This window comes from Anguilla anguilla, chromosome 16 (genome assembly GCF_013347855.1).
Source record: "Anguilla anguilla isolate fAngAng1 chromosome 16, fAngAng1.pri, whole genome shotgun sequence".
NCBI classification, from domain to species: domain Eukaryota; kingdom Metazoa; phylum Chordata; class Actinopteri; order Anguilliformes; family Anguillidae; genus Anguilla; species Anguilla anguilla.
Genome location: NC_049216.1, coordinates 926,113 through 952,305, shown reverse-complemented (window position 1 = coordinate 952,305; position 26,193 = coordinate 926,113). Strand labels below are relative to the sequence as shown.

General features: G+C 47.2%; 1 protein-coding gene across 1 annotated transcript in view; it reads left to right on the top strand.

Moving 5' to 3' along the window:
• Nucleotides 1-24,606, top strand: part of LOC118215526 (PHD finger protein 21A-like) — a 59,471-nt gene extending 34,865 nt beyond the window's left edge. Inside the window, exons 9-19 of the mRNA XM_035396417.1 lie at nucleotides 2,367-2,604; nucleotides 2,882-2,907; nucleotides 4,311-4,415; nucleotides 5,416-5,467; nucleotides 6,020-6,099; nucleotides 6,476-6,536; nucleotides 12,432-12,454; nucleotides 14,289-14,444; nucleotides 17,268-17,343; nucleotides 17,561-17,664; nucleotides 19,505-24,606. Coding sequence (XP_035252308.1) covers nucleotides 2,367-2,604; nucleotides 2,882-2,907; nucleotides 4,311-4,415; nucleotides 5,416-5,467; nucleotides 6,020-6,099; nucleotides 6,476-6,536; nucleotides 12,432-12,454; nucleotides 14,289-14,444; nucleotides 17,268-17,343; nucleotides 17,561-17,664; nucleotides 19,505-19,864 — 1,281 coding nt within the window. The 3' untranslated portion in view covers nucleotides 19,865-24,606. The remainder of the gene's footprint in view (nucleotides 1-2,366; nucleotides 2,605-2,881; nucleotides 2,908-4,310; nucleotides 4,416-5,415; nucleotides 5,468-6,019; nucleotides 6,100-6,475; nucleotides 6,537-12,431; nucleotides 12,455-14,288; nucleotides 14,445-17,267; nucleotides 17,344-17,560; nucleotides 17,665-19,504) is intronic.
• The last annotated feature ends 1,587 nt before the right edge of the window (nucleotides 24,607-26,193 follow it).

The following is a 26,193-nucleotide window of genomic DNA, read 5'->3' as shown; positions in this document are numbered from 1 at the left end:
TGAAGCTTGCAGGTGATCACCAGGACAAAGACCTAGCCTTTTGGAGTCAAGTCAGTCATTGTGTTCTCTGGAGGAGTGTTCTCTGGTCAGATGAAACAAAAATGAAACTGTTTGGCCATAATGATCAGCGCTGTGTGTGGAGGAAAAATGGTGAGGCTTTTAATCTGAAGAACACCATCCGAACTGTGAAGCATGGAGGTGGCAGCATCATGTTGTGGGTGTGTTTTGCTGGAGAAGGGACTGGTGCATTTCAGAAAATAGATGGCACCTTGAGGAAAGATGATTATTTAGAAATACTGATGCAATGCCTCAGGACATCAGCTAGAAAGTTACAGCTTGGTTGCAACTGGGTCTTCCAGCAGGACAATGATCCTAAGAATACCTCCAAAGTTGTAATAAAATGGCTTGAAGACAACAAAGTGAAAGTATTGGAGTGGTCATCACAAAGCCATGACCTGAATCTTATAGAAAATTTGTGGACTGAACTGAAGCATGTCCGAGCAAGGAGGCTCACAAACCTGACTGAGTTACACCAGTTCTGTCATGGGCAAAAAGTATCGTGAGAAGCTTGCGAAAGGCTACCCCTAGAGTTTGAATCAAGTTAAACAATTAAAAGGCAATGCCACCAAATACAAACAAAGTGGATGTAAACTTTTGACCCACTGAAAATCTGATATAGTACATAAAAGCTGAAATAAATCTGTCTCTTAGCTATTATTTTGAAATGACCTCTTTTGGAAATAAAGTAGATGCCCTAATTGGAAAAATTGCCTTAGTGTATGTGAACGTTTGGCCTACTGTAACTTTATAGTTTATTAGATGATGTTTATGTTCAGCGATATGAGAAAATTATTCTCATATTATTATAATTGTGATACCATTTCTCAGAGGGAAAAAAATAATTCATTGGCACCTCTGGATTTAGTACTTCCCCTTGCCATGACAACAGCACCGGGTCCCCTATAGTGTTTGATGAGGCAGGAGAACATAGCTATGCCCCAAATGTTGTTAAACTACTCATGATAAACTTTGTGTAAAAGAACGCTTCATCAGGCATCAGTTTTTGAGCTTATTTACTGTGCGAACTGTGCTTGAGTGGACTCTCTCAGAAGACAAAAAGCCTCTCCCAAAAAGATGTCTGTAGGCGAGTCGTTTAGCACAGTCCATGGGGCAGCCACTGTGGCACCTTTGGGCTGTGATCCCTTCTCTATCCGATGCCGTTTCTGCTTTCTCCTTGTCTGAATAAAGCTAAAATTTTCAAAAAGGTAAAGTTGCTGTTGACTCCAGATAATTACGTATTTATAAAACGAGCTTAAAACCGTAAAGCGGGCAAGCATGTAAATGACTGGCTTTGTGAGAATGGTAGTTAAACCGCACCTTTTAATGACATTTTGGCATTTAGCGAGGGTATTAGCGTAAGCCCTGCTGGCTGTGGCCGGAGGTCCTCATTGGCCAGACAGCAATGGGCCCCGCCTTGCCGGGGACTAATACGGGGCACGCCGGCTTGCTTCCTGGGTCTCATTGCTCTCGAGCGGCCAATCCTGGTCAGGCCAGGTACCTGCGGATGCACAAACCGAGAGCATGCTGACGTCGTTGTCCTCCGATGACACGGGCAGTGGTCATTGGTGGTGGTCTGCAGTGTGGAAAAAGAATAGGCCTCGCAGGAATCGGACGTGTCTACTGTTTCTGAGGGGTTGCAACAACAGATCAACAAGTTTGGTTGAGTTCAGGAGCATGTTGGGGCCTTCAGGTACTGACACAGCACTTAGAACCAGCAGGGACTGACATAGCACTTAGAACCAGCAGAGAACCTGGAACCTGGTGAGAATCTGCTGCTTTGGGACTAAAATTGAGATCAGCTTTCAGGTCTTTTCTGCAGTGACCCACAGGAATCACTTTAAGAGCGTAAATCTTCTGTGAGAAGTGTCTCATTAAGGGCTCTAGACAGCTTATTGCAGTTCAGAGCTTGCAGTTGTTATTGGAATTAGGGGGGCAGATTTGGGAACCCCTGCTGGAGGGGGGGCTGGTGTGGGAACCCCTGCTGGAGGGGGGGCTGGTGTGGGAACCCCTGCTGGAGGGGGGGCTATTGTGGGAACCCCTGCTGGAGGGGGGGCTGGTGTGGGAACCCCAGTTGTGCATGACAGTGCAGAGCCCTTAGCAATGGCCCCAGTGAAGGGAGGTGTCACAAAACCAAATATGGGCGAAGCAACATATACCCTCAGTCACTCACTGATTTGAACCAATCATTTGTGTTTCGCTCTTGAGAGAAAAACTCTTTGATTGGTTGTAAAGACGGTGATTGACAGCTCACTGCACCTCCCTCACTGCCATCGTCGGTGACTTCCCCCTTGATCCGCACCACACAGGTCCGGCCCAAACTCGTCACCCCGACTGTGGCCATCGCCCCGGCGCCCCCGCCCATGGTGTCCGCCCCCCCGGCGCTCCAGCAGCCGCTGATGCTGGCCACCCAGCTGACCGCCGCCTCGGGGCCCATCCACCAGGTCCGCATCCTCAACGGCCAGCCCCACGCCCCCGCCCCCGCTGGGCAGCTCGCCAGCATCGTCTTCGCCGCGCCGACCGCCCCCCCCGACACTGCAGGTCACGGTGAGGGGGATTCTGGGAGCTGCAGTCCTCCTGCTCGTCCTCGGCAGGGTCCGCGACTCTGCACTGATGTCTTGTTACATTCATTCATTCATTTGGCAGACGCTTTTATCCAAAGCGACGTACAAAAAAGTGCAGACTTTTGCAGTCTTGTCTGTACTTGCACTCCCTAGCGGTGGAAAAAACTTCCCATGGTGGTCAAGACCAGCGCTCGGAGTAGGCCAGAACGGACCGGTGTGCCATAGGGGCAATTTTTCTAGCTTACCGCTGCTGTTCATAGGCTGCGTACGCAGCGTCTGTGTGCCAGTGAGATGCTTTCTTTCTCATTCCCACAACAGTCACTGTAGTCCATGAAGATGAATTCAAATGAGCCCACCCAGAATGTCATACAAATGGACTTCATTTCCCAGACTGCACTTTGTTACCTTCAGTATTTCAAGATGTCGGTTCTGGAGTCTCACGTGCAGTCACCCTACTGTCTTCCTCTTTTGCACTCCAGTGTTACTGCTATCTTCCCCCGACGGTATTTCTGTAAATTCCAGCAGCTGTAATGGAACCCGTCTTTTCCACTTGCTAGCTTAGCTCAAAAACCAGAAGTTCTGGTATGGACCTGTACACTGTATTGGGTCTGTTACATTTTGTTCATACAAGTATCTGCACTTTTGCATGCTGTGCAGACTAAGCCCCCCCCCCCCCTTCAGAGTTCATCTTGTTCCCCCCAAACACTCCCACCATTTGGATTAAGTCAGATAATACTATTTTTATGATTTTACACTATTATGTTTTTATAGTTTTTGATTTTTCTTCTGAGTGGTTTGTCATGGATGTAATATGTATGGTATGTAATTAGCATTTATATTTTGAATTTTCATTGGTTCAGTTAAGAGGCACTGGTGGGCTGAAGTTCTTCAGCAGGTTTGGCACTGTCGCTCATGCACTGTGAGTCAGGTGAGTGCACTGCACTGTGACCCTGGATCAGAGCGCACTGCACTGTGACCCTGGATCAGAGCGCACTGCACTGTGACCCTGGATCAGAGCGCACTGCACTGTGACCCTGGATCAGAGCGCACTGCACTGTGACCCTGGATCAGAGCGACACTGCACTGTGACCCTGGATCAGAGCGCACTGCACTGTGACCCTGGATCAGAGCGACACTGCACTGTGACCCTGGATCAGAGCGACACTGCACTGTGACCCTGGATCAGAGCGCACTGCGCTGTGACCCTGGATCAGAGCGCACTGCACTGTGACCCTGGATCAGAGCGACGCTGCACTGTGACCCTGGATCAGAGCGCACTGCACTGTGACCCTGGATCAGAGCGCACTGCACTGTGACCCTGGATCAGAGCGACACTGCACTGTGACCCTGGGTCAGAGCGACACTGCACTGTGACCCTGGATCAGAGCGACGCTGCACTGTGACCCTGGGTCAGAGCGACGCTGCACTGTGACCCTGGGTCAGAGCGACACTGCACTGTGACCCTGGATCAGAGCGACACTGCACTCTGACCCTGGATCAGAGCGCACTGCACTGTGACCCTGGATCAGAGCGACACTGCACTGTGACCCTGGGTCAGAGCGACACTGCACTGTGACCCTGGATCAGAGCGCACTGCACTGTGACCCTGGATCAGAGCGACACTGCGTGTGCGCAGATCCATGCTTTAGCCGAGGTGCTAACGGTCGACCTGCCCGCTCTCCGGTTTAGGCTGTTAAACCTCGCCGTGGGACAGAGCAGAAGGCATCAGAGAGGCCTCCTTCCTCCCCCACCTCGCCCCCACTGCCAAAACCCAGACGGGAAGAGACCCCCCAGGTAGGACAGCGGGTGGGGCAGGTGGGCATCACCAATCGGAACAAAGCAAATCTAACCAATCGCAGGCATGCAGAGAACCTGGGCGCTCCGTAAATGCATTTTTTTGTGCTTTATGATTTATCTTTGAAAGGTTTTGACCCTGTGAGCATGTTTATGCTGCCTGATAAGATTTTATTTTATAGGTTTATCCTTATTTTTCTCATTTTTGTTTGTTTTTCTTTGGACAGTCTCCCTTCCAGTTCTCATCTTGTGTGTTTATGATTTTGTGTTTTTGACATACATAATCCTTTGCCCCGGATTCACTTAATTACTGGTTTCAATGTTGGATCTTAAATGGGACGGCGGTTTATATGTAAAGCTTCATTAACCCAACGGGAGACAGGGAAGGGGAGTGTGTTATTGGGTAGTCTCCTGTCTCAACCTGTACTGGCATTAGTGTTGGCACAGGGAAGGGGAGTGTGTTATTGGGTAGTCTCCTGTCTGACCCTGTACTGGCATTAGTGTTGGCACAGGGAAGGGGAGTGTGTTATTGGGTAGTCTCCTGTCTCACCCTGTACTGGCATTAGTGTTGGCACAGGGAGGGACAGGGGGAGTATTTATTAATTCAGGATCAGAGATCAGGTGATATATCCTGGTCCCAGGTTCTATATTAAATATGTAATAGAATAAAGTAAAAATATTTTCATGACGTAAGGTTAATTTAGGGTGAATTCAAGGCAGATTGACTAGCCGATGTCTGTGTTAATGAAGTATAATGATCTAGGAGAGTGGTGTGTTTAACATACTATACAGTACTATAGTTTTTCATTCACAACATCTTCTTGAATGTCATTATTCAGATTTACAATATAATCTTCATGAAACCAGACAGTTATTCACTAGCGAAGTCTCAGTTTGATCAGTACATTAATCAGTCTGTCCAGAATAACTTCATAACTTTAGTACCGCACCGATCGGTACTTAGTGGTCAACAGCTTTTTGTTTTATGCTTTTTTCCTAGAAACTTGTCTTCATGGGGTCCCTAGGACTCGTCACACATGACTATCTCCAAGGTAACTGTTTCCACCTCCTCTGTAGCTGTCCTGTGTTGCTGGGTGGCTGATCCTGTTAAAGCACTGTTCCACTGTGTGGCTGGGTCCCATGGTCTGGTATCTGTTAAGGCTCTGTTCCAGTGTGTGGATGGGCCCCATGGTCTGGTATCTGTTAAGGCACTGTTCCAGTGTGTGGATTGGTCCCATGGTCTGGTGTCTGTTAAGGCACTGTTCCAGTGTGTGGATAGGCCCCATGGGCTGGTATGTGTGAGGTTTTTGTCTCACCAGCGCCCCCTCTGTTTAAGAGGGTGCCCACGCTCAGCATCTGCGTGAGCTTAACTGGTGCTCTGCGGAGCATCAGTTAAGAAACACTGGCCTGATGACGTGTCGCAGAAGAGAGTGAACGTTCAGGTGTCCTCTCCCAAAACGGCGCAGGAGGTTACAGCGATCCATTCAAGCGCACGCAAAGCGGACACAAAGACAGCAGAACATTTATTTCAAAAGAAAAGGGGAACAAAGTGCACTGTGAAAAATATGCTTCTTGACCTGTGTTCTTATTCTCTGACGGGGAAGAGATTCAGAGCCGGAGACAAGAGCGCAAGCGGAGAACGACGGCCAATCCGGTGTACAGCGGGGCAGCGATGGAGCCGGAGGTACGCTTAACACCCCTCTGCAAGCTTAACACCGTTCTGGAAGCTTAGCACCACTCTGCATGCTTAACACAACACAGTTTCCTGTCGACACAAAACGTGGTTGCTATGGTTTTCACTGATATTCGAAAAGGCCATTGTGGGCAGGACACTAAAACTCTGGGTTCAACCAATCTGGGGCATTATTGAAGGCGGTGGTTGGTTGATTGGTTGAGCTGGTTGTCATAGGCTGGGCTGAAACAGAAGCCTGTTCCCATATGGGCCTTGGACATTGCAATGCCTCGTAATATAAACTCAGCAAAACACTGTTTTGTGAAACTGTAAGCCTCCAGAGATAATTATGGCCTTTATTTAAGTCATGTGACTTTCCCCTTCACAGCGCAAGAAGAGTGCAGTAACTTATCTGAACACTCCTGTCCACCAAGGGCCCCGAAAGAGAGGTGAGTGCCAGATTAACCCCTTTTTAACCCTACTGCTTCTCCTCTTGTCACTGTAAATGCTTCCAACCAACCGTATCGAGTCCCCAGCCCTGGTCCTGGAGAGCCACAGGGTCTGCTGGGGTCCCCAGCCCTGGTCCTGGAGAGCCACAGGGTCTGCTGGGGTCCCCAGCCCTGGTCCTGGAGAGATACAGGGTCTGCTGGGGTCCCCAGCCCTGGTCCTGGAGAGCCACAGGGTCTGCTGGGGTCCCCAGCCCTGGTCCTGGAGAGCCACAGGGTCTGCTGGGGTCCCCAGCCCTGGTCCTGGAGAGCCACAGGGTCTACTGGGGTCCCCAGCCCTGGTCCTGGAGAGACGCAGGGTCTGCTGGGGTCCCCAGCCCTGGTCCTGGAGAGACGCAGGGTCTGCTGGTTTTTGTTTTCACCTTAAAATCAGCAACCAGTTTACCCACCATAGATCAGGCGAGTTATTGGGTGCTTTCATTTTTCTGTTAAATACGGTGACCAGGGTGCCGATCTGTTATAAGGACACACCCCATCCCACTCCCTGAGGTCACCAGCAGAAGAGCTCCCCTCTATCCCAGCCACAGATTTTACAGCAAGAGAGACAAGGCATTTGCAGCTAGGGCTCCAATTTTATGGAGTAATCTGCCAGATTTCATCAGGGTCTTTTGAATCTCATTTAATGTTCAATTTTTTCTAACATAATTTTTAAGATTCATGGAAAAATATTTATACTGCCATCCTTATGTATTTTTATTGAAGTGGAGGAAAGCAGAGAGGGTTAGAGATAGAGGTGGGATCACAGTAGAGAGAGGGTTAAAGATAGAGATGGGATCACAGTGCAGAGAGGGGTACAGATAGAGGTGGGATCACAGTGCAGAGAGGGTCACAGATAGAGATGGGATCACAGTGCAGAGAGGGTTACAGATCGAGGTGGGATCACAGTATAGAGAGGGTTAGAGATACAGGTGGGATCACAGCACAGAGAGGGTTAGAGATAGAGATGGGATCACAGTGCAGAGAGGGTTAGAGATGGAGATGGGATCACAGTACAGAGAGGGTTAGAGATGGAGATGAACTGAATCCGAAGCCACGTGGGGGGATTTTTATACGGTTTGGGTCAGCTGCTCCACAGGATCTCCCTGAACATATTTTTACTTTTAACAAATGCATTGCAACATTTGTTTGTTAAAAGGAGAGTCCTACACTTGATCATCAAACGCAGACCTTTACGAATCAAGCACAGACCTTTTAACAATCAATCACAGAACTTTATCAAACACTGACAGTTAACAATCAAACACTGACCTTTACGAATCAAACACGGACCTTTAACAATCAAACACAGATCTTTATCAAACACGGACCTTTAACAATCAAACACAGAACTTTATCAAACACAGACCTTTAACAATCAAACACTGACCTTTAACAATCAAACACAGACCTTTAACAATCAAACACGGACCTTTAACAATCAAACACAGACTTTTAACAATTAAACACAGACCTTTAACAATCAAACACGGATCTTTATCAAACACAGACTTTTAACAATCAAACATGGACCTTTAACAATCGAACACTGACCTTTAACAATTAAACATGGACTTTTAACTATGAAACACGGACCTTTAGCAATCAAATAAAGACCTTAGCAATCATACATGGACTTTTAACAATCAAACACTGACCTTTAACAATCAAACACAGACCTTTAGCAATCAAACACAGACCTTAGCAATCAAACACAGACCTTAGCAATCAAACATGGACTTTTAACAATCAAACACAGACCTTAGCAATCAAACATGGACTTTTAACAATCAAACACTGACCTTTAACAATCAAACACTAACCTTTAACAATCAAACACGGACCTTTACTAATCAAGCACCGACCTTTAGAAACCAAACAGTCATTAAATTTTAAGCTACATAGATACTGATTTTAAGAAGTATGAATGTTTGCATATGCTATATTATGTCTTGGTGTCTGACATTGCCCGTGGCATGTTGCTGTTATGTTAGATGGCGTTAGCTCCTCCCACTGACATGCTAGGCTGGCTCCCATTAGCCACCAGCTGCTGTAAGTGAGAGGTGCAGCTGTCTCCCAATTGGCAGTCTTGTATAGTTACAATTATGTGTGTCACTAACGCATCATTTCCCTGACAGAACTAGCAAGAAAAGGCAAGTGAGTGTTTAAGTGCATTGCCTTAGGGAAAGTTTCTCCAGATCTGAAGCTTGTCTTATACAGTGCCTTGTAGTCAGTTTCTCCAGATGTGAGGCTTGTCTTATACAGTGCCTTAGGGAAAGTTTCTTCAGAGGTGAGGCTTGTCTTATACAGTGCCTTGGGGAAATTTTCTCCAGATGTGAGCCTTGTCTTATACATTGACTTAGGGACAGTTTCTCCAGATGTCAGGCTTGTCTTATACAGTGCCTTAGAGACCGTTTCTCCAGATGTGAAGCTTGTCTTATACAGTGCCTTAGAGACAGTTTCTCCAGATGTGAGGCTTGTCTTATACAGTGCCTTAGAGACAGTTTCTCCAAATGTGAGGCTTGTCTTATACAGTGCCTTAGGAAAAGTTTCTCCAGATGTGAGGCTTGTCTTATACAGTGCCTTAAGGAAAATTTCTCCAGATGTGAGGCTTGTCTTAAACATTGCCTTAAGGAAAATTTCTCCAGATGTGAGGCTTGTCTTAAACATTGACTTAGGGACAGTTTCTCTAGATGTGAGGCTTCTCTTATATAGTGCCTTAGAGACAGTTTCTCCAGATGTGAGGCTTGTCTTATACAGTGCCTTAGAGACAGTTTCTCTATGTAGAATATGGTTGACAAAAATGTCTACAGTTGAGGCCAAGAGTTTACATACACCTAGGCTAAAGACTTTCAAACTTTTTTTTATTTCATGTTACCATGCATTTCCTGTGTTTAGTCAATTAGGGTATCTACTTTATTTCCATAAGAGGTCATTTCAAAATAATAGCTAAGAGACAGATTTATTTCTGCTTTTATGTACTATTTCAGATTGTCAGTGGGTCAAAGGTTTACATACACTTTGTTCATATTTGGTGGCATTGCCTTTTAATTGCTTGACTTGAATCAAACGCTTGGGGTAGCCTTCCACAAGCTTCTCACAATACTTTTCCAGAATTTTTGCCCATTCCTCCTGACAGAACTGGTGTAACTCAGTCAGGTTTGTGGGCCTCCTTGCACGACACGCTTTTTCAGTTGAGTCCACAAATTTTCAATGGGATTCAGTTCAGGGCTTTGTGATGACCACTCCAATACTTTCACTTTGTTGTCTTTAAGCCATTTTGTTACAACTTAGAAGGTATGCTTGGGATCATTGTCCTGCTGGAAGTCCCAGTTGCGACCAAGTTTTAACTTTCCAGCTGATGTCTTGAGGTGTTGCTTCAGAATTTCTAGATAATCCTCCTTCCTCATGATGCCATATATTTTCTGAAGTGCACCACTCCCTTCTCCAGGAAAGCACCCCCTCAACATGATGCTGCCACCCCCATGCTTCACAGTTGGGATGATGTTCTTTGGATGAAAAGCCTTACCCTTTTTCCTCCATACATAGTGCTGATAATTATGGCCAAACAGTTCAATTTTTGTTTCATCTGACCAGAGAACACTCCACCAAAAGGCGTCCTTTTTTTTCGTCCTGGTGATCACCTGCAAACTTAATTCAGTCTTTTTTATGATTTTATGAACTTTTTGCAACACATGAAGTAAAAAACAAAAAAATCCCAGGTGGAGAGGGAAAACTCTCAAATGGTGGTTATAAAAAACTCCCAGATGGGAAGAAATCTCGGGTGGAACTCTGCTATAGAGGGGGAGCCCATCCTCCACTGGCCAGCCTGGTGTAAAATAGCAGTAGAATGGAATGTAGCAGTAGCAATGAAATGCTATAAGGGATCTATCACAACAAATAAAATGGGTTAAGCAGGTAACAGCCAAAGCAATAGCTAACAGGAATAACAGAAGACCAAATGGCATAGTAAAGTATAGTGCAGTTTAGAGGAGCCGGGTGATAGATCTGGAGCTCCAGGCTTCATCAAGGGATGGAACAGGGCTGAGGCAGTCCATCGCCATAGAGCGAGGGACAGGGCTGGAGCAGTCCATGACCATGGAGTGAGGGACAGGGCTGGAGCGGTCCATGACCATAGAGCGAAGGACAGGGCTTGAGCAGTCCATGACCATAGAGGGAGGGACAGGGCTGGAGCGGTCCATGACCATAGAGCGAGGGACAGGGCTGGGGAGGTCCATGACCATAGAGCGAGGGACAGGGCTGGGGTGGTCCATGACCATTGAGTGAGGGACAGGGCTGGAGCAGTCCATGACCATAGAGCGAGGGACAGGGCTGGGGTGGTTCATGACCATAGAGCGAGGGACAGGGCTGGGGAGGTCCATGACCATAGAGCGAGGGACAGGGCTGGGGTGGTCCATGACCATTGAGTGAGGGACAGGGCTGGGGTGGTCCATGACCATTGAGTGAGGGACAGGGCTGGAGCGGTCCATGACCATAGAGCGAGGGACAGGGCTGGAGCTGTCCATGACCATAGAGCGAGGGACAGGGTTGGGGTGGTCCATGACCATGGAGTGAGGGACAGGGCTGGAGTGGTCCATGACCATAGAGCGAGGGATAGGACTGGAGCGGTCCATGACCATGGAGCGAGGGACAGGCCTGAGGCAGTCCATGACCATAGAGTGAGGGACAGGGCTAGAGCAGTCCATGACCATAGAGCGAGGGACCGGCCTGAGGTAGTCCATAGCCATAGAGCGAGGGACAGGGCTGGAGCGGTCCATGACCACAGAGCGAGGGACAGAGCTGGAGCGGTCCATGACCACCGAGCGAGGGACAGGGCTGGAGCAGTCCATGACCATGGAGCGAGGGACAGGGCTGGTGCGGTCCCGTGGACTCAGGGCAAGGGAGGGGCAGGAGCCCCAGGGAAAAAGAAACAGAAGATAAGGTTAGGCACTATAAAGATTGTCAGCACAGGAACTGTACTTGGTCGATTCCCCGATGGGGCCTGTGGTTGTACCCCTGTGCTGCTTCAGCTGTGGGTTGCATGTCTGCTAAATGCCCAAAGGGGCAGCACTGCTGAAGTGTCACATGGTAATTTACATTTCTAATAGCGCTGGCCTTCAGAGTGCAAGCTGTGGGTGCTCTGGTGGGGACACAACAGAAATATGCCATCAAACTACATTTCCCATAATCCATCCGTGAATGTTTTAGATTGAGATGTAGAAAATAGTATTTAAAAAATTGTACTGATCAGGATCAAGTACCAAAGTTAATATTTAATGAGAGTCAAGTGCCCTCAGCTAGATGGGTATTGTGACAAAAGGGTAATAAAAGAATAAAAGGGAGGAAGTGCTGGAGAGAGAAGAAAGTTATAATGGGGACCCAGGCGGTGGTATTGATGTGTAATACTGAGGAAGGAAATTAAAGTGACACTGCTGTCCACTGAGCTCCCTGGGAGGACAAGGTATGCTTTACTAAACTGGAATAGCTCAGAGAAAACTCCAAATGGGTTGTGTCACTAAAAACCTGTTCTTCCTTTGACTTCTCTCTCTGTTTGTTTCTCTGTCTGAGATGCCCTGGCCTGGTAGTGGCTGTTTGCGTCTGTCTCTGAGACTCCCTACCCCATAATTAGCTGTTTGCTTCTGTCTCTGAGACTCCCTACCCCATAATTGGCTGTTTGCGTCTGTCTCTGAGACTCCCTACCCCTTAATTGGCTGTTTGCTTCTGTCTCTGAGACGCCCTGCTCCGTAATTGGCTATTAGCTCTGCAGAGTTCCTCCTCCCTTTTGCTTGCTGCCTTTCTGCCCGAGTGCACTAATTCTGTGTTCTGTGCCCCTCCCTCTTTCTCCTCCTATCTCCATGCTAGCCAATGAGGACCCCTTGTCCAAGGTATGTGAGAGAAAAGAAGAAAAAAAACATTTTTCTTTTTCCTTTTTTTCCATCTCTCATTTTGTTCAGGTCGCCCTCCCAAATGCAGCAGCGGTACGGAGCTGGGTCACCATACCCCGACCCCGCCCACAGGCAGCCGCCCCGATTCCCCCGCCCCTGCCGCACTCGAAAGCGGGGGCCCTAACTGCCCCACCTACCCCCACACCCTCCCTCTACCCAGCCCCCGCACTGGGGAAGTAAGTAGCTACCAGAGGGTGTAATGTGTCAGCCAGGCCAGGAGGGGGCTACCAGTCTTGTTCTCCTACTTCTGCTGCCAGCTGGATAGTTAATTATTAATGAAGCCTGATTACTCAGGAAATGCTAATTATCAAACCCATGTCTCAGCCTCAGACAGGACCTGCATATCATACAGACGCACACACTCGCACAATTTTGTCCTACACACGCACACACGATTTTCACCCATAAAGCCAAAATGCTCGTTGCCCCAAACACGTTTCGAGTCTGAAAATCAGCATTTCCTGATTAATCAGGGGAAGAAACTGGTCACCACACAGCTTGAGCATCCGGCTAGCTTGCTGTTGGTTTATTCCCATGGTTAATGTGCCATTACATCCATTGTGCTTTTTTATTTGACTTTTATTTATTTTTTCTTCCCCCCACAGTCTTACAAAGTGAACAGTCTTACCCTCGCCTTCACTAACTGAGCTGTGGATTGTGAGGCAAACATCTGATCTGGTTATTTTAATGTTGGGTGTGAAAAAATTATAATAAATTAAGTGTATCAGTAGGAAAGCAACTATTCAGACCTTCCAGATTAATTACCAGTGATTAATGAACAGGGTTTTTTTGACACAGAAAGTTGTGAATGTGTGGAGCAGGTTACCAGGTCGTGCAGTCGAGGTAAAGACCCTCTGGCTGTTCTCGACTGTTGGGTAATGACGAGCCTAGAAGGGCTGAATGGCCCGTTTTTGTTTGTTTGTTTGTTTGTTTACTTGAACACTGTTAAAACAACTAACAAAAAAAACAGGACATAACACAAAGCAAAAAATAATAATTACAATAAAATAAATATGAACATAGCGTAGGATGGGGCTAGAAACTCAGAAGGGCTTATACCTCTCCCTCATCAATAATAAAGAAAAGAATAATAATAACAACACTGACATAGCAAGACAAGAGAAAGAAAAACATACCCGGAAAAATCACTGTGTCACTGTCCATTCTTACAACCTTACGCTGTCTGGAATGTCATTGAAATGTCCCCACTAACCACAGCAGGACTGAAATGAGAAGTCCAAGCACATGTGAGCTGCCCTGCTGTGTGTAACGGAACTGATAGTGCCATTCTACTGCCCCAGGGTGGGTGCTGGGGCTGATAGTGCCATTATTCTGCCCCAGAGTGGGTGCTGGGGCTGATAGTGCCATTATTTTGCCCCAGAGTGGGTGCTGGGGCTGATAGTGCCATTATTCTGCCCCAGAGTGGGTGCTGGGGCTGATAGTGCCATTCTACTGCCCCAGGGTGGGTGCTGGGGCTGATAGTACCATTCTACTGCCCCAGGGTGGGTGCTGGGGCTGATAGTGCCATTCTACTGCCCCAGGGTGGGTGCTGGGGCTGATAGTGCCATTCTACTGCCCCAGGGTGGGTGCTGGGGCTGATAGTGCCATTCTACTGCCCCAGAGTGGGTGCTGAGGCTGATAGTGCCATTCTACTGCCCCAGAGTGGGTGCTGGGGCTGATAGTGCCATTCTACTGCCCCAGAGTGGGTGCTGGGGCTGATAGTGCCATTATTCCACCCCAGGGTGGGTGCTGATAGTGTCGTTCTTCCCGACAGGGGGACATCCATGAGGACTTTTGTGCGGTGTGCAGGTGCAGTGGACAGTTGCTGATGTGTGACACGTGCTCATGTGTGTACCACCTGGACTGCTTGGATCCCCCACTGAAAGCCATTCCCAAAGGCATGTGGATCTGCCCCAAATGTCAAGACCAGGTAACGCATGCAAGGGACTTTGCCCCCTCCCGTAGACTCACCATGCAGCCTGCTGTCCAATAGAAGCCCAGGCCTGTGCTCTTACTGTGTGACACTGTCCAATAGAAGCCCAGGCCTGTGTTCTTACTGTGTGACACTGTCCAATAGAAGCCCAGGCCTGTGCTCTTACTGTGTGAGACCGTCCAATAGAAACCCAGGCCTGTGCTCTTACTGTGTGAATCCGTCCAATAGAAGCCCAGCGCTGTGCTCTTACCGTGTGCGGCCGTCCAATAGAAGCCCAGGCCTGTGCTCTTACCGTGTGAGTCCGTCCAATAGAAGCCCAGGCCTGTGCTTTTGCAGTGTGTGGTTATTGATAAATTTGTAGCACTGCTGGGAAGCTGAGGCAGAGTTGGTGTGAAGGATGGTTGGTTCTCAAAGGCTTTCGCCGCCGTTCCATGGCAGTTGACTCTAGCCCGAGTGTTCACAGCTACCCCCCCCCCACCCCACCCCCACTCTAGCCCGAGTGTTCACAGCTACCCCCCCACCCCACCCCCACTCTAGCCCTAGTGTTTACAGCTACCCCTCTACCCCCACTCTAGTCCTAGTGTTTACAGCTACCCTCTACCCCCACTCTAGCCCTAGTGTTTACAGCTACCCCTCTACCCCCACTCTAGCCCTAGTGTTTACAGCTACCCCTCTACCCCCACTCTAGTCCTAGTGTTTACAGCTACCCCTCTACCCCCACTCTAGCCCTAGTGTTTACAGCTACCCCTCTACCCCCACTCTAGTCCTAGTGTTTACAGCTACCCCTCTACCCCCACTCTAGCCCTAGTGTTTACAGCTACCCCTCTACCCCCACTCTAGCCCTAGTGTTTACAGCTACCCCGCTACCCCACCCTAGCCCTAGTGTTTACAGCTACCCCTCTACCCCCACTTTAGCCCTAGTGTTTACAGTTACCCCTCTACCCCACTCTAGCCCTAATGTTTACAGCTACCCCTCTACCCCAGCTTTAGCCCTAGTGTTTACAGATACCCCTCTACCCCCACTTTAGCCCTAGTGTTTACAGTTACCCCTCTACCCCACTCTAGCCCTAATGTTTACAGCTACCCCTCTACCCCCACTCTAGTCCTAGTGTTTACAGCTACCCCTCTACCCCCACTCTAGCCCTAGTGTTTACAGCTACCCCTCTACCCCCACTCTAGCCCTAGTGTTTACAGCTACCCCTCTACCCCACCCTAGCCCTAGTGTTTACAGCTACCCCTCTACCCCCACTTTAGCCCTAGTGTTTACAGTTACCCCTCTAGCCCACTCTAGCCCTAATGTTTACAGCTACCCCTCTACCCCAGCTTTAGCCCTAGTGTTTACAGATACCCCTCTACCCCCACTCTAGCCCTAGTGTTTACAGCTACCCCTCTACCCCAACTTTAGCCGTAGTGTTTACAGCTACCCCTCTACCCCCACTCTAGTCCTAGTGTTTACAGCTACCCCTCTACCCCCACTCTAGTCCTAGTGTTTACAGCTACCCCTCTACCCCCACTCTAGCCCTAGTGTTTACAGCTACCCCTCTACCCCCACTCTAGCCCTAGTGTTTACAGCTACCCCTCTACCCCCACTCTAGCCCTAGTGTTTACAGCTACCCTTCTACCCCAACTTTAGCCCTAGTGTTTACAGCTACCCCTCTACCCCACCCTAGCCCTAGTGTTTACAGCTACCCCTCTACCCCCACTCTAGCCCTAGTGTTTACAGCTACCCCTCTACCCCCACTCTAGCCCTAGTGTTTACAGCTACCCCTCTACCCCCACTCTAGCCCTAGTGTTTACAGCTACCCCTCTACCACACCCTAGCCCTAGTGTTTACAGCTACCCCTCTACCCCCACTCTAGCCCTAGTGTTTACAGTTACCCCTCTACCCCAACTTTAGCCCTAATGTTTACAGTTACCCCTCTACCCCCACTCTAGCCCTAATGTTTACAGCTACCCCTCTACCCCAGCTTTAGCCCTAGTGTTTACAGCTACCCCTCTACCCCCACTCTAGTCCTAGTGTTTACAGCTACCCCTCTACCCCCACTCTAGTCCTAGTGTTTACAGCTACCCCTCTACCCCCACTCTAGCCCTAGTGTTTACAGCTACCCCTCTACCCCCACTCTAGTCCTAGTGTTTACAGCTACCCCTCTACCCCCACTCTAGCCCTAGTGTTTACAGCTACCCCTCTACCCCAACTTTAGCCCTAGTGTTTACAGCTACCCCTCTACCCCACCCTAGCCCTAGTGTTTACAGCTACCCCTCTACCCCCACTCTAGCCCTAGTGTTTACAGTTACCCCTCTACCCCCACTCTAGCCCTAGTGTTTACAGCTACCCCTCTACCCCTCTACCCCCACTCTAGCTCTAGTGTTTACAGCTACCCCTCTACCCCCACTCTAGCTCTAGTGTTTACAGCTACCCCTCTACCCCAGCTTTAGCTCTAGTGTTTACAGCTACCCCTCTACCCCCACTCTAGCTCTAGTGTTTACAGCTACCCCTCTACCCCTACTCTAGCCCTAGTGTTTACAGCTACCCCTCTACCCCCACTCTAGCCCTAGTGTTTACAGCTACCCCTCTACCCCCACCCCCAACCTAGCCTTAGTGTTTCTCTGCATGTCTCCACATGGTTTCGAGATGTCCACGTGTTTTCTGCTTCTCTGGCTATTTTGCGGGTGTAAGATGGCGTCTGTCGCGTGTCTGATCGTTTAGGCTGTCCATCCTGGCGCTCGGCCTGGGACCCGCGGTCGTCACTTCATTCTGAGGCTCATTAGAACACAGCAAACGCTGACAGTGTGCTTGTTTTGTGTCTTTCCGTCTTTCAGATTGTGAAGAAAGAGGAGGTTGTGCCTTGGCCGGGTACTCTGGCTATCGTTCACTCGTACATCGCGTACAAAGCAGGTAGGGGGACCGAGCATGAATTGCGTGGGATTGTCCCGCGGGCTTTCCCTGGTTCCTCCAGGGGGCTTTCCATTGCCACTGTTGCCCCTGGCTTGGTGATGGGGGCTTGGGACTGCAGTCTGTAAAGGGCGCTGAGTCGCTGGTCCTTTGTGAAAAGCGCTATGCGAATGGAACCCGATCTGAATGGCGCGCTGCTACGGCTGTTCTTCCCTCGCAGCTAAAGTGGAGGAGAAGCAGAGGCTGCTGAAGTGGAGCTCGGAGCTGAAGCAGGAGAGAGAGCAGCTGGAGCAGAAGGTCAAACAGCTCAGCGGCGCCATAACGGTGAGTGACAGGGAGCATGGCCAATCAGCTGCTGGGAAGACGCAACAAAACACCAGAGAGCAACTCCACCAGTTACAGACATTTTCTGGCTAGTTCCTGACTAACACCTCAAGAGAACCAGGAAGTGTAGCTACCAAAAGTATCCACCAATCACCACACGATAGGCCACACCCGGAACCTTCCAGTTCAGACGCTGGCCAGGCTGTCAGAGGGGTGGTTTTTTTGGGGAAGTGTGACGTGTTTGATGCACACCCTCCTCGCGTTGTTCCACCCATTGCTCTGTGTGCTGAGGTTTGGATCATCCCCTTCACCTCTGACCCGTCTTCTGATTGGTTGGAAAGTACAGTGAGCTTCTAAATGTTTGGGACAAAGACATATTTTTTTCTTGACTTAGCTCTGTATTCTACAATTTTAGATTTGTAACCAATGCCCAATGTGCACATTAAAGTGCATGTTCTCCGCTTTTATTTAGGGGTATTTGCATACACTTTGGTTGCACTGTGTAAAAATTACAGAAAGTTATACATAGCCGTGCTATTTCATGGCACCATAATGTTTTGGACATAAAGTTATGTAAATGAAAGTAGTCGTATTCAGTACTTTGTTGAATTTCATTTGCGTGTAATGACTGCTTGAAGTCTGTGACCCTTAGACATCACCAGGTGCTGAGTATCCTCTCTGGCGATGCTCTGCCAGGTCTGTACTGCAGCCATCTACAGCTCCTGCTTGTTTTGGGGGCTAGCTGCCTTAAGTTTTCTCTTCAGCATATGAAACGCAAACGTTGGATCGGGTGGCTGACTTGACCAGTCAAGAATTTTCCAGTGAGTTTGGAGACAGTTGATTTAACTTGAGCAAATAAAGACGCTTCTGTGCACTTCAGAAATAATTTTGCTGCTGCTACTTTCAGCAGTTACATCATTAGTGAAAACAAGTTGGCCAGTACCTGCGGCGGCCATATACGCCAAAACCATAACACCCCCGCCATGTTTCACAGATTTGGGGTTTGGATCTTGGGCGGTTCCTTTTGGCCTTTGCACTTTGCTCTTGACACATCCAAGCCTGCCTCATGAAGAGTGCTTCTGATCTATAGGAGAGCTGTTTAAGGTTTTTTATTCATTATGGTGAGTATTCATCTTCTCCAAAGGCAAACAAAAGGCTAGAATCTAGACTAGATACTGAGGGCTCTCTTATACCTGCACTACAAAAGCAATTGAACACACCGACTAATCAGAAACACCTGTGAAGCCATTTGTCCCAAACATTATGGTGACCTGAAATGGGAGATCTATCAAAAGTGCTGCATTTAATAAAAGCAGAGAATCTGCACTTTAACCACATGTGAATTGTTTGATTGCAAGTCTAAAATTGTGGAGTAGAGAGCCAAATCAAGAAAAAAAAAGATTTATCTTTGTCACAAACATTATGGAGCTCACTGTACTTTGCTTACCTCCCAAAAAGTGGGTGGGGTTATGGCTCTGAACTGCACTGCTTTTGCCAGGCCTGTAGAGAGCGTATGATGCTCTAGGAGCGTGCTGCTGGGGGCTAGGAATGAGTCATTGGCTGTGGGACTTGAGAAGTGCTGTAAGAGTGAGTGATGGATTGCTCTAGTCTGGTGAGTGATGTATTGCTCTGGTCTGGGGAGTGATGTGCTGCTCTGGTCTGGTGCCTGATGGAGTGCTCTGGTCTGGTGCCTGATGGATTGCTGTGGTCTGGTGGCTCTGGTCTGGTGCCTGATGGATTGCTGTGGTCTGGTGGGTGATGTATTGCTCTGATCTGGTGCCTGATGGATTGCTCTGGTCTGCTGAGTGATGGATTGCTCTGGTCTGGTGCATTGTTACAGAAATGCATGGAGACGAAGAACAGCATCCTGGCCCGGCAGGAGGAGATGCGGGCCTCGCTGGAGAAAGCCAAAGACCTGGTGCACCTCATCCGTGGCATCCAGCTCATCCAATCCGAGGAGCCAGCCGCCCCCCCGCCAGGTATCGCCAACGGCACAATGGGCCACCCTGGCACTGACGCTAACAACCGGGACCACAGCGAATCCGCGAACAACGCCAAAACCATCGCGCCCGAGGACGGCACGGAAGGGCCGCTCGCAGGCGGAGAGGAGGGTGGCGGAAACAACAACAACGGAAAAACCTCAGAGCTCAGCCAGCGCACCGAGCCAGCCCCCGTCAGCAGCACAGAGAGCGCGAAATAACACCTGCCCCGCGGCCACCCCAACCCCAGAGAGAGAGGGAGACTGCACTGCACCTGGGGGTGCTTCACATCGCCAATCATATATTTATAGATAAATGGCATATATATATATATATATACCTTTTTGTGCGTATTGCTGGATCTGGATAAGAGTGCCAGTCTGGGCAAATGGGAAAGTGGGGCTTTGTACTGATCTCATGCCAATTCACTAATAATAATAATAACAGTAATAATAATAATGCAGATGATAATAATGATTTCAAACATCACACCAATGTGTGCCTGTAGCATTCTTCTGGGGATTTTGCCCTGGGGGGTCCTAGTTTTTACAGATACAGAGGAGTCGGTGTCCAACTGACACCCAAAAAGTGTTTGCCATGGGCCCCCTCCCAGCCCCGCCCTGCCCCACCCCACCCGGCCCCGCCCTATTGTGGCGGATTAGACAATGTTTGATTGTATATCGGAGCAGACTATCATCACAGTAGCCAGATCCACAGCTGCAACAGCCACAGCTGTGTGGGCCCACATTGCGGGAGGTCACCCGGGCTGATGTAGGTTCTGGCTGTGCAGATGTAGGTTCTGGCTGTGCAGATGTATGCTCTGGCTGCGCAGATGTAGGCTATGGCTGCGCAGATGTAGACTCTGGCTGCACAGATGTAGACTCTGGCCGCGCAGATGTAGACTCTGGCCGCGCAGATGTAGGCTCTGGCTGAGCAGATGTAGACTCTGGCTGTGCAGATGTGGACTCTGGCTGCGCAGATGTAGACTCTGGCTGTGCAGATGTAGGCTCTGGCTGTGCAGATGTAGACTGGCTGTGCAGATGTAGGATCTGGCTGCGCAGATGTAGGCTCTGGTGGCGCAGATGTAGGCTCTGGCTGTGCAGATGTAGGCTCTGGCTGCGCAGATGTAGGCTCTGGCTGCGCAGATGTAGACTCTGGCTGCGCAGATGTAGGCTCTGGCTGTGCAGATGTAGGACCTGGCTGTGTAGATGTAGACTGGCTGTGCAGATGTAGGATCTGGCTGCGCAGATGTAGGCTCTGGTGGCGCAGATGTAGGCTCTGGCTGTGCAGATGTAGGCTCTGGCTGCGCAGATGTAGGCTCTGGCTGCGCAGATGTAGACTCTGGCTGCGCAGATGTAGGCTCTGGCTGTGCAGATGTAGGACCTGGCTGTGTAGATGTAGACTGGCTGTGCAGATGTAGGCTCTGGCTGCGCAGATGTAGGCTCTGGCTGAGCAGATGTAGGCTCTGGCTGTGCAGATGTAGGCTCTGGCTGCGCAGATGTAGCAGCTGCCTTACACAGTCTAGCACTGCAAGAGGTGCCCCAGGCATGGTTGCATCATAGGCGCAGTGCCAGACCAATTTTGTGAAATTCCTTTTTTTTTTGGGTCAGTGCATCAACTTTCCAGGTACTGATCTCAAAGTTGTGAAGAACAGTCTCAGAAAACAAAGATAATTTCTGAGCAGCGTTTATTTTAAAGGAAAGGGTATTCAGGTCTTCCTCAGCTTCAGAAAAATAAGAAAAATCTTTTTCCACTGCTTTTCTGTTTTACAAAACAGTTATTTCTATTAAACGGTGTTAGTACTGGAATAGATTATGTAAATATCTTTCTTTTTTTATAGAGGATTTGTGCAGGTGAAATTATCTGTGAAAAACTGCCAAATGCTATTGCAGCCAAATCCAGCAGGGATGTTTTGTTTTAGCAAAACTGAATGAAACAAAAGGCGAAAAATGGTACCATTTGTACACTTACTATTTCTCTAAAATAGGCCTGAAATTTCACAAAAAGTTTCCATTCTAAGAAGGGCAAATCTGAAGCTTTGTAAGGCTAGTACAGCAGCTGTGTGAAAACAAACCTTGAATGTAAAGCACAAGCTTGTTACATTAAAAAAAAAAAAAAACTTTTTTTAAGATCAGGAAAAAACAGAGATTTTTGCTTGTTTGTTCATACATAATTTGTTAACTGGGTGGACCAGGATAAAGACATCATCTTAGTTTATTTACATTTTTACATTTTCCTCTTGCAATTTGTGAGACATTTTGCAGAATATTTGTGGGGTTTCCCTAGTATGTTGGAGTGGGCAGCTCACACATGTAGCGGTAGGGCTTGTAAAATGTGTGTTCTTACAGGATAGGATGTAAGTGAGGGGGAGGGGGGTGGGAGTGCTCAAACTACATTCTCCACATCAAAATGGAGGTTAGCTTAAATGACTGCTTCCAAAAATGTATATGCTGTTTAAGGAGATATGTCTCCTCTTCAAACTCAGAATTTCACACAGAACAAAATTTCTCCTGAAGATGCTCATGCTCGTCTGATTTTATGACTTGATCAGGCCGCAAGTTTTGCGAAACAACCTGAGGACGCTTGAAAGAGACACTCAGTCTCAGAGGAAGTCTTACCCGTGTGAAATTTTTTGCAACACGAGACCAGGAAGTAAAATGTGTACTACTGTTGCCATAACAACCACAAGACCAGGATGTAAAATGTGTAGATGCTTGATCTTGATACTGCCATATTAAAACACAAAATTGGTTATTTTTAATGTATTTATTTTCTAATCACCCTCCATTCTAGGGTGCAAGCTTGTGAAAGAACGTGCTCATAACAGAGGATGAATTATGTTTACATGCTATCAGACTGGCTCTCAGGCTTGTTATACACAGAAAAGGTCTGGTCAGGTCTATGGCAGTTTAAGAGTGCAGTCCATGGAGCTTCTGTGGACATGGTTTAAAGGGCATTGCAGCTTCGTAGGATCTACCGCGCATGTGAACGCACGAGGCCCTGGAATCTTCTGGAAACTCGGACGCGGTGTCCGCGGGAGAGATCTCTGTGTCTGTTTCCCTGTGGCCACATCCCGGTTTCACTGCTGACTCCCTGAAGTCTTCTTTCAGCCCTGAAGCATTCCTCCTTTCGCAGAGTGCCTGTGGCCCCAGGGTATTTGAGTCTTCAGACCGCACTCACATCATCAGCCTTTCTGCTGCTCCCCTCGACTGACCAAATTCAAAGTCATGAAAGCAAAAAAAGACCAAAAGCACAAAGCAGTTTCACAGATGTGTGCTTTTTATTCAATTCAATTTTTCATTGTTTTTACATATCAGTAAGTACACCATAGTCTATCGTGTATCCACCATCCTGCTACTAGTTTTAATTCATCCCACTTCTTCCTCCAACCCTTTGAGGTTGACTGTCAAAAAAAGCATTGTACAGAAGTTCACTTCCTCAGTCTCATCCAGAAAGGGCCGGTGTGGGTGTAGGCTTTTGTTCCAACCAAGCAGTGATGATTCTACAACACACCTGATTCTACTAATCAGGGTCCTTAGCAAAGACACTAGTGGTTGACTGTTAGAGCCAGGTGTATTATTGCTTGGATGGAATGAAAGCCTGCACCCACACCGGCCCTTTTTGGATAAGATCAAGGACCCCTGCCTTAAGATATTAATTGTCGTAATGAACGAGTTGTATGTTGAAAGTATTTGGGGAAATTCAATGTAAAGGGAGACCTGCCATCCATCTCTAATTCGATGGGAACGTTTTTCTGGGTACTGTTAATATGACATCTGAGAATTTTAATTGCCGCCATTAGAAAGTTGTTTTACTGGAACCTGTTCTAAAATTATGTTTTGGTCTTTTAAAAAAGGATCGTGGTTTTGTAAGTTGAAATGCACAAGAACTTTCAGATGCAAATTAAGTAGATGTGATTGCAAACGTGTAACAATGTTTGAGTTCCAGATGTTGTGATTCACTTTATGATTTAACACGTTCTTAGTATTATTTTTTATTTTTTTTTAGATTGTATTGAGAGGACAGATGTCTATGAAAGGAAATCAAATGGGAATCTCTGTGTTATCTTCTACTCCAGAACTGAGCTTTGGTTCCTTATCAAAACGATCAGTCGGAGTGATTTGTATGTAAGCAGATTAACCAGGGGAGTAGTGACCATTACATCGTTTTCCGCAGTTTGTGGTACAGACATTATTAGCATGTTCCAACTCACCACTGTATTCAGCCATTTGGCTGGTATAGTATTTATGAACTACATCTGTGACAATGAGGCCTGAAGATTAAAGTGCTGCGAGTGTTTGAACCAGGAAGCCTTCTGAGTTCATCCTTGCAGCTGACCAACCAGTACAATGAAATGTATGCCTTATAATTTTTGTCAACTTGTTTAATATTTTGTAAATATGCATTGTTTTTTTAAAATTTTTTAAACTTTTTCCACAAAATTGCAGTTCATCTTTTTTTAACGCAAAGTAATCCATATTTCTGATGAACAAATGATGAAAGAACACATCTAGGGACGGAAAGGACACATCTAGGGACCGAAAGGACTCATCTAGGGACCGAAAGGACTCATCTAGGGACCGAAAGGACTCATCTAGGGACCGAAAGGACTCATCTAGGGACCGAAAGGACTCATCTAGGGACCGAAAGGACGCATCTAGGGACCGAAAGGACGCATCTAGGGACCGAAAGGACTCATCTAGGGACCGAAAGGACTCATCTAGGGACCAAAAGGACTCATCTAGGGACCGAAAATGAGTCTCATACGAGGGAGAATCCGGAACACGTCTTGCTCTGTGACCTGTGCAGACTTTCTAGTGGATCCAAACAAAAATGAGAATTTGCTTATTTCTTTCCTTTGGAACGAGTAAATGACACTGATTCAGCCCTGCCTTTGGTGATGTACAGTGGGCTCCAGAATTATTGATAAACTTGATAAATAGGCAAAAAAATGCTTTAAAAATAAAAAAGCTGAACTAAAAATACAGTTATTGACATAAGCTTTATTTTCCAACATGTGTAAACTAGTGTGCTTGATTAATGATTCATTGGAATCAACCAAAGTCTTTTTATTTTAGTCTATTTCCCCAAAAAACAGGTTCCACTATTATTGGCACCCCTGGTTTAATACTTTGTGAAAACACCCCTGGCAAAGATGACAGCCATGAATCTTTTTCTATCATTTGTGATAAGGTTAGAGAACACATTTAGAGGGATTTTTGACCATTGCTCCATATAGAACGTTTCAGAATCATTGATATCTTTGGGATTGCGCTTATGGACCTTCAGTTCAGACCACAGGTTTTTGATGGAATTTAAGTCTGGAGGCTGAGATGGCCATTGGAAAACATGGATGTTGATTTCACTTAAGCATTTTTGTTTAAATTGTAATGCTTGGAGTCATTGTCCTGCTGGACAATCTACCTATGACCAAGTCCTAGCTTCATAGCAGAGACAACCAAATTTTCTGCCAAAAATTCCTAGGACTTTGTTGAATTCATTGTGCCGTTGATCTAAAATAGTGACCCGGGACCACTGCCAGCAAAACATCTCCAAAATATCAATGACCCACCTCCATATTTGACAGTAGGTTTGAGGTGTATGCATTCCTCTTTTGCCACCAAACATGTCGATGGTGTGTATGGCCAAAACGTTCAATTTTGGTCTCATCTGACGATAGCACTCTCTTCCAGTCATAATTCCAATGAGGTTTGGCAAGCTCCAGATTCTTGGTTTTGTTTATTGTGCTCAGTAAGGGCTGTCTTCGTGCCACCCTTCCAAAGAGTTAGTTGGTATGGAGGTGCCATTTTATGTTTTTTTTAGACTTGTTGACTGCAAGAAACAAACCGATCTCTGCAATTCTTAAACAGTGATCCTTGGGTTATTAATGGCCTCCTTCACCATCTTTCTCACCGTCCGTGGGGACACTGTGCACTTGCTTCCTCTTTCTGGCAAATCTGCAACCATTCCATATGTTTTACACCTTTACCAGACTTGTGACGGTAAATTACCATCGGTCTCTTCTGAATTGACAGTTATTTGGCTTTTCCCATCCAAGGGATTTTGAATGCTTGTTACCTACTTTTTATTCTATAGTGAAACTGGAAGTGATGGAATGACACAATATAGTTCCTTTAGACTGAGATGAACTAAATTAAGTAAAATTGTACTGCCAATTTCATTTTGTTTGATTTTACGCACAATAATTGTTAGGGGTGCCAATAATTATGGCACCTATGGTTTTCAGAAAAAATTAGATAACTTAATAAAAAAACATTGAAGCATGACAGTAAATGTATTGAAATAAAAGTATATAGTTTTCCCATATGTTTGAACATAACATATAGATTATTATCTGTCATGTATTATATGCAGCCTTTTTTCTAAATTTTTATTAAGGGTGCCAATAATTCTGGAGCCCACTGTATCACAAGGAATGCTATGGGACTCATTTTGAGGGATTCAACTCCAAATTTTAAGTATTCAGGAGCGCTTTTTTGTATATATATAAGCCACATATTGTACAAATTGAAGCATTCATGATTTTGAT